This window comes from Tachyglossus aculeatus, chromosome X1, assembly GCF_015852505.1.
Source record: "Tachyglossus aculeatus isolate mTacAcu1 chromosome X1, mTacAcu1.pri, whole genome shotgun sequence".
NCBI lineage: Eukaryota > Metazoa > Chordata > Mammalia > Monotremata > Tachyglossidae > Tachyglossus > Tachyglossus aculeatus.
The window spans coordinates 120402061-120409470 of NC_052101.1; the positions used below are offsets into that span (position 1 = coordinate 120402061).

At 64.7% G+C, this 7410-nt stretch overlaps 1 protein-coding gene across 4 annotated transcripts in view; it reads right to left on the bottom strand.

Annotated features, from left to right (window-relative positions):
* PDE4C (phosphodiesterase 4C) overlaps nucleotides 1-6737 on the bottom strand; it is a 28560-nt gene extending 21823 nt beyond the window's left edge. For 3 of the 4 annotated variants that reach the window (XR_005457338.1, XM_038772175.1, XM_038772173.1), the window contains exon 1: nucleotides 6424-6737. Coding sequence is in view for 3 of the 4 variants with exons in the window: in XM_038772175.1 (XP_038628103.1) it covers nucleotides 6424-6632 (209 nt within the window). In the remaining variant the exon portion in view is untranslated. Of the gene's footprint in view, nucleotides 1-2011; nucleotides 2163-6423 lie in introns of those variants that run through there. The other variant, XM_038772176.1, reaches the window with a different exon arrangement.
* Nucleotides 6738-7410: the final 673 nt, after the last annotated feature.

A 7410-nucleotide genomic window follows, 5' to 3' on the forward strand; every position in this document is an offset into this window, starting at 1 on the left:
CACTTTCCACCTGTCGCTTAACGACCTGTCCCCGTCCCCGCCACCCCGACCCACTCCCTTGAGCGAGCTCAGGAAACAGCCTCCGCACTCTCTCTCTGCCACCCATCCCCGGGATGGGAGGGGGTTGCGCCGTTAGCTGGACCCAAAGAGGAAGGCAACCGGGAAGGGGAGAGTTAAACTGGACAGAGGTGGGGAGGGATGGAGGCAGGTTGTGGGGGGAGGGGGGAGAAGAGCGGGGGTGGAGCTGATTCTCTTTTCTCTCCAAACTTAGCTCCGAGACGTTTGAAGTTCCCGAGCAGCTGCAAGTGGCTGAGTCCGGCTCCGCCGCTGCCCGCCCCGCCGGGGGACCACGGGGTCAGGGTCCGGCCATTTCCATTACGCAGAAACCCCGCGATGCCCCGGGCCCTGGATCACCAGCAAGAGGAGAAATCCTCTCGGGCCCCGGAGCCCCTCCCAGACTCCCGACTCTCTCCGTATTCTTTTGGGTGTCGCGAGTTTTTGATTCTCAAGCCCGGTACCTCAGCTCCCGGAGGTCACTGAGACTCCACGCCTGGAGGCCCCTGTTCCCCACTAAGTTGGGGAAAGTCCTCCGCCCGGCTCCGCCCTCATTGTAACTCCCCAACGGCCTCCCTTTCCACTCCCCTCCCCACTAAGGCCGGGGGGGTCCGAACTAAGATTCCCCCGGACCCAGGAGCCAGCCCGACTTCGGGGACGAAGCCGCTCCTTCCCGCTCGGACTCGCGATTTCCCCCGCCTGGCGGAGCGAGCGCTCCTCCGTGTGCCCGCGGGTTCGAAGAGCGGCAAGGCACTGGCCGCGGGAAGGAGAGAGGGGACGCACAGAGTCTGTGCGCCTCCTGGCGGTCGCTGTGCAGCACCGACTCTGGAGAGGCGCCCGACGGGGGTTGACCCCTATTGCAGCGGCACAGACCTCCCGGGAAAGCGCATGACCCCGAGGGCAGCAAGCGCGCTGGTCGGAAAAGCCAGATACACCAAGGTCGGGGGCAGGACCCTTGGATGGGCAGTGCCCATCGCCCCCTCCCCAGCTCCCGCTCTCCCCGCTTGTCCCTGCTCATTCTGGCTTGGCAGAGGCAGCGGAGATGAGTGTAAACACCGAGGCCGCAGGCGCCAGAGCTCCCGGGTCCGCGTCGCGGCAATAAAAATGATGAAGAGCAGGACGGACGGGGCGGCCGGGAGTCCGGCTGGGGACCACCCAGGGGCTTCCGTCCCCGCCCTTGCCCCGGCCAGCCCCGCCCCGGGGTCAAGCCCCCTCGTCCCCACCCGACTGACGGCCCCGCAGGGGCTGACTCTGGCTCTGGACAGACCTTCACGCTGCCCACGAGGCAGGCCTGGTTCTCGGTTTTTCTAAGGGCCAACCCGGCGGGAAAGGGCGTCCTTGACCCGCCGGGCCTAACTCTCCGGCTCATCCTTCCCAGGAGAAGAAGGGGGCGGCCGGGAGTCCGGCTGGGGACCACCCAGGGGCTTCCGTCCCCGCCCTTGCCCTGGCCAGCCCCGCCCCGGGGTCAAGCCCCCTCGTCCCCACCCGACTGACGGCCCCGCAGGGGCTGACTCTGGCTCTGGACAGACCTTCACGCTGCCCACGAGGCAGGCCTGGTTCTCGGCTTTCCTAAGGGCTAACCCGGCGGGAAAGGGCGTCCTTGACCCGCCGGGCCTAACTCTCCGGCTCATCCTTCCCAGGAGAAGAAGGGGGCGGCCGGGAGTCCGGCTGGGGACCACCCAGGGGCTTCCGTCCCCGCCCTTGCCCTGGCCAGCCCCGCCCCGGGGTCAAGCCCCCTCGTCCCCACCCGACTGACGGCCCCGCAGGGGCTGACTCTGGCTCTGGACAGACCTTCACGCTGCCCACGAGGCAGGCCTGGTTCTCGGCTTTCCTAAGGGCTAGCCCGACGGGAAAGGGCGTCCTTGACCCGCCGGGCCTAACTCTCCGGCTCATCCTTCCCAGGAGAAGAAGAGGTTCACCCCCGGAAGAAGAGGGTCGCTCCCGGGACGAGACCTACCAGATGCAGGAGTGTCTCCGGCGGGGGCCTCCTCCCAGCCTCTGCCCACCCCCGGGCTTGTGGGCCAGCATGATCCGTCGGCCGGCGCTCTCCCCGTCCGCGCCGTCCCTATCCCCGTTGTTCTCGTCCCCGCTGTCCCCGGGGCCGCTCAGCCCAAGCCCTCTGAGGAACAAACGCGGCCCTTGTCCCCGCTCACGTCAGCGACGGCCGCGTCACACCGGGCCCCAGAGTTGGAGAATCAGCCGATTGTCCATCTCCGAGCCAGGCGGTTCCTTCCCCTGGGCCGACGGGGCGCACGGGCGGAGAGGGGCGGGGCCCGGTACCCGCGGGACTCCCGCTCCCGTTCCCGCTGTGGGAGAGGGGAGACCGCAGCCGGTTTTGACCGCTGACGGGTCCAAAGAAAAGGGCGCTTCCTGTCCTCTGGAGCTGGCTCTTCCCTCCATCCCCATCTGCCTGCCTGCGCCGCCCCCTCCTCACTCCTGCGACCGTCCCGCTGACTCCCGGGGAGCTACCTCCCTCGACGGCACAGGGAAGAGAGAGATGTCAGCCCTCGGCCCGCTGCGGTGAGGAGAGGGGAGAACTGGCCGGGCAGGGACCACGGCCACTGGAAGAGGGGGAGAGAAGGGTGGCGGGGGAGAGCTGGGCAAAGCAAGAGAGCCGGCCCGCTGGGGTCGCGGCGGGGAGAGCCGGACGTCCTGGAAAGGAGTGGAGAACTGGCCCTGGAAATCCAGCCAGAGCCGGGGGAACTGGAAATGGGGGAGGGCGCGAACGGACGTGAGGGAGGAAGGAGAGCTCTCTGTGGGGTCTCTCTCTGCGGATCCTCTGGGCGGTGTGTGGGAAAGGGGACGGGGTCCCCCCGCCCCACGCTGTCCTAGTCCCGCTTCCCAGGGAGCTCGGTCCCGAGCCTCATCCCAGGAGTGGCCTCCTCGCTGCCCCGAGAGTCTCCTTGCAACAACAAACACTCGAAAGCTCCAAAGCAGATGGCCGGGTCCCCGGGAGAGGGAGAGAAGGGAACGCAGGGCGGGGGTGGGAGAGAAGGGAAGGAGGGAGGGCTGGGACCAGTTGGGATTCAGCAACCCAGAGCCAGGGCTACAGGAGGCGGGTGAGGCCTCCGGAGAGGGACTCAAGGACAGACAGAAGCCTAGATCAAGAGCTGTAGGTCCGTCTGAGTCACCATCCTCTGTCTCGCACGTGCGTGCGCAGAGTACGTACATACACACACAAGTGCGCGTATACGCATTGAAGCCATGTGTATCCCTTGGAGTTCACAGACACACATAGAGTCCGTGACCCTCACACGGAGCTCTTGCACACGCATACTGAGTCTGTACACAGACAAACGTACACACCCAGAAACCATGAGCTACACCAAATCCATTTGCACACACACACACCCGCCCACATACACTGAATCCAAGTATATGCACTTGGATCCATGTACGCTGCACACACACGCACCCGCGTGCGCACACACGAATCAATGAAGACATCCATTGGATCTGTGCACACGTAGAACTGAGGCACCCACACCGAATCCGTGCATATTCACACAGAATCAAGGCCACTTACACACATGGAACCCCGGCATACATGCCCACCCATCGGGAACTCGTGCCCAGACCCTTCCTCAGACAGTACCTAGCCCCCAGGTACCCTGAGCCACTGTAGGAGCCTCAGGGAAACGGCTGATGGGCATTGCCCCTCGGGATTTGGACACAAAGGGGCCTGTGTGAGAGTGGCAGCTGGAGTTCTCGGTCTCCCTGCCGCCTGGCCCCCTGCCCGGGCCGGCTCGTTCCGGATCCCGGGTGGTAGTGCAACCCGGGCGGACAGGGTTTCAGCCCTTTTGTTTTCTCCCAGAGCCAGGTTGTCTCCCCTCTCTCTTGAGGAGAGGGGAGTGGCTGTCTCTCAACAAGCCCCATGGTCCTTAAAGAGAAGAACCCTCCTTCCTAACTGACCCTAACCTGGGGGAAAAGAGAGCCTAGGAATCCAGGGCAGGTGTGGGCACAGGAAGGGCCTCTCAGGGGTGCCAACCCTCTGGGGGCGTTGGGAGTCAGTGTCCCACGGATTTCCATTTGGGACGGTGAAGTCAGTGTCCACCCCAGGCCTCAGACAAGACCGCAAGCTTCGGAAAGGGCTGAAAAGTCCCCTAATAGGATCGCTCTGATCCTTTAGCTCTTTAAACCTTACCTGCCACTCCCAACCTAGTTCCCTCCCCAGCCCCGTCCTCCCAGCCCCTTGTCCCCGGCCTCTGGTTCGCGGATGCTACTTTATGTGGCATCCACAGGGTAGCGCAGAAAAGCACCGTACTGACGATGGGGCTGCCGAGTTTCAGGACAGAGCTAGCCCTGAGGCACCTGCAAATGTGCCCGGTAAGGCCCATCCGCCCCCCGACCACAGCATCCACCTCCCTCCCTCGCCCCACACAAGCTTCCTCCCCTAGCTCCCAGGTGGGGAAGTGTCGAAGAAAGTGGCTACGTCTCCTCCCCAGTCTAGCAGCGGTAGCCAGAGTGGGGTTCTGACAGAGGAAGGGATGTGCCCTCCACCACTTCAAATTATCCCCGACTCACATGGACGTACCACACTCAGCAGCGAGACTGGGCATCATGACTACGTTCCGTACTCCCTGTATATGTACCTATGGCAAGAACCCACTACCCTACCTTAGACTTGGCCGGAGTCCTGCATTTCTGCCAGCTGAGAAGACGGATCTCGTCCAAAGCCGCGGCCCAGGATCTACAGCCTCTGGCCCCCAGCTGGCAGAGCCAGACACTATGTTCGTTCCCCGCCCCCCGCCCCACCTCTTCATGAGCTCCATGGTGGTGTGGGATGGGGGGAGCAGGAAAAGGGTAAGTTTAGCTTTGAGGGGACAGGGATGAAATACAACGCTCAGTCCAGAGCCTTGTACTCCGGGGAGAAATTCAGAGGGGTTGGGGGTAGGGAAAAGGAAAGAGAAGAGCCTACTGAAAAATGTGAACTATGCCTTTGGATGTGTTTTGATAAATTCCCGGGCACGGGGGTATCTCAAGAAGGATGTGATGGGGGATTTATCTGGCGGGACTGAATTTACTGTCCAATGCCCGAGGTCCCCAGAGGAGGGCAGATCTGGGCCGGCCACTCCCTTCCTCTCCTTCCCTGAGCCAACTCAGAACACAGGTTCCAGCCCTTTCCCCGCGGCAAAGGGGCTGAGACGGAAAGCCCCCTGAGGGGCTCAACCTGCGCAAGCCAATGAGTTGAACCACCCTTGGGTACGGCTTCCTCGGCCGCCGGATGCACCTGTGAACAAGGAACTAAGGAACGGCCGCTACAAACCAGGGGATAGGGGCTGACTCTCTGCCGCTCCGCCCGCCAGGGAGCAGTTCCCGTTGCGGTCCGCAGTAAATTGCCGCTAGGTGAGCGAGATGCGGAGCTGGGAAGACCGGGTCCAGCTGCCTCGGGGGTCCCCCGGGGCGTTGGGATGGGAGATCAAAGCGACCAGAAAGGCAGCCGGTCATCAGTCACCTCTCTCCACGCGCCCCAGGGGAGGGCTGCGGGACAGGCGCCGGAAGGGGACCTGGCACTGGGTCTCCTGCGAGACCCGGGCCCGTCTCTCACCTGGGAAGGCAACTACCTACCTGGATGACGCTCGCGCGACCCCGTCGGAGAGCCGCGCGGCTCCAGACGGAAGGCCCCGGCGAAGCTCCGACCCCGCGGTCAGCGTTTTCCTACTTGCCCCTCTGCCCGCGAAGCTCCTGGGCTTTCCAGACGATCTCTCGCCTACAGCGCAGTTTACGCCACAAACGTGGCTTGCGAGCCCCGAGAGAGGCTTGGCGGGAGAGGCGCCCAGCCCGGAGTAAGCGACGCCACCGGGATCCCGGGCGGGATCTTTTCCCTGGGTTTCCCCGTCGCGCCCGCCGGCCCGGAGATGCTGCCAACGGGCTTCCGCTACCCAGACCGCCACGCACTCTCCCCGACCCGGGGAAACGAGCGCCCTGGGGCCGCTCCTGCGAAGCGCAGTTTTCTGCTTGAGCCGTGGGACCGTCCCACCCCCCCGCACCCCCGGGCTGCCCCGCTCTGGCTGGACACTTTCCTGGACTGCGAGGAGCTCGCCGCCCCCCTCCGCCTGGGCGGCGCAGCGGCTGGGCCCCAGGGGACTTTACAAGGGCATCGACCCCACCTCGGTCCCCGGTCCCCGGTCCCCAGCTCCGCTCTGGGCTCTCCCTGGCTAGGTGGGGGTCGCTGGTCAGCCGGGACGGGACGAGGGCAGCGCCGGGAAGGAGTGGGATTCAGGACGCCCAGGAGCGCCTCCCGCCCCCCACCCTTGGGCCCCAGTGAACAACGTCCCCCAGATCCCGAGCCCTGGAGCCCCCACTCGGCCTGTCTCGGTGCCGTGGTCCCCGTCCCCCTCCACCATCTCACTTCTCGGGGCCTCTCACCAAAGCGGGTGCGCCACGGTGAAGCGGCGCTGCAAGCGGATACTCTGGTTCACCAGCAGTTTCCTGAAGAGTACCGGCGAGTTGCGGGGCGAGTTGCGGGGCGAATTGCGGGGCGAGTTGCGGGGCGAGTTGCGGGGCGAGTTACGGGGCGAGCTGCCGGGCGAGGCGCCCGGCGAAGTAGCGGGGGGGCTGCGCTTTCCAGCCAACATCTTGGGGCGTCGTCTCAGGCGGGTGTGGGACTCCCCTCGGCCGGCCCCGGAGCGGAGGCTGCTCCGGCGGGGCGGCTGGTGGCTGCGGGGCGGCGGGAGGCGGTGGCGGAGGCGGCGGTGGCGGAGAGGAGGACTCTTACTCCGCTCGCTCTGTCCACTCCGCGCTGCCCCGCGGACTTGCCCGGCTTTTTCTTTGCGGGCGCGGAAGGCGGGTGAGGGGAGGGGAGATGGGAGTGGGAAGGGGAAGGAGGGCGGGGAGAGGGAGGTGCTTGGGGCGGGGTCGCTCTGCCGCCTCGCTTTCTGAGGGGCTTACAACCCTCGAGTTAAACTGTAGACGGGGCCGGACCCAGCTCTCTCTCTCCCATTTCTCCACCTCCTGCCCCCTCTTCTCTCCCCTCACCCACTCTCTCCTTCTCCAAGACAGTGCTTTTCTCTTCCCTTTTCCCCTCCCTTTCTTCCTCCCTCTTCCTCTCGTTCCCTCCCTCCCTCCTTCCCGTCCTCCTCCCCTCTCCCTCCCCTCAATCAATCAATCAATCAATCAATCGTATTTATTGAGCGCTTACTGTGTGCAGAGCACTGTACTAAGCGCTTGGGAAGTACAAGTTGGCAACATATGCAGACGGTCCCTACCCAACAGTGGGCTCACAGTCTAGAAGGGGGAGACCGCTCCGAGAAATCCCCCAGCTGGTGTCTAGCCGCCGAACGGGCCAAGCCGCCTACCGCCCCAATCCTCTTTCCCCTTCACACCAACTTCTCAGAGAAAGTTTGGGCCTGAGAG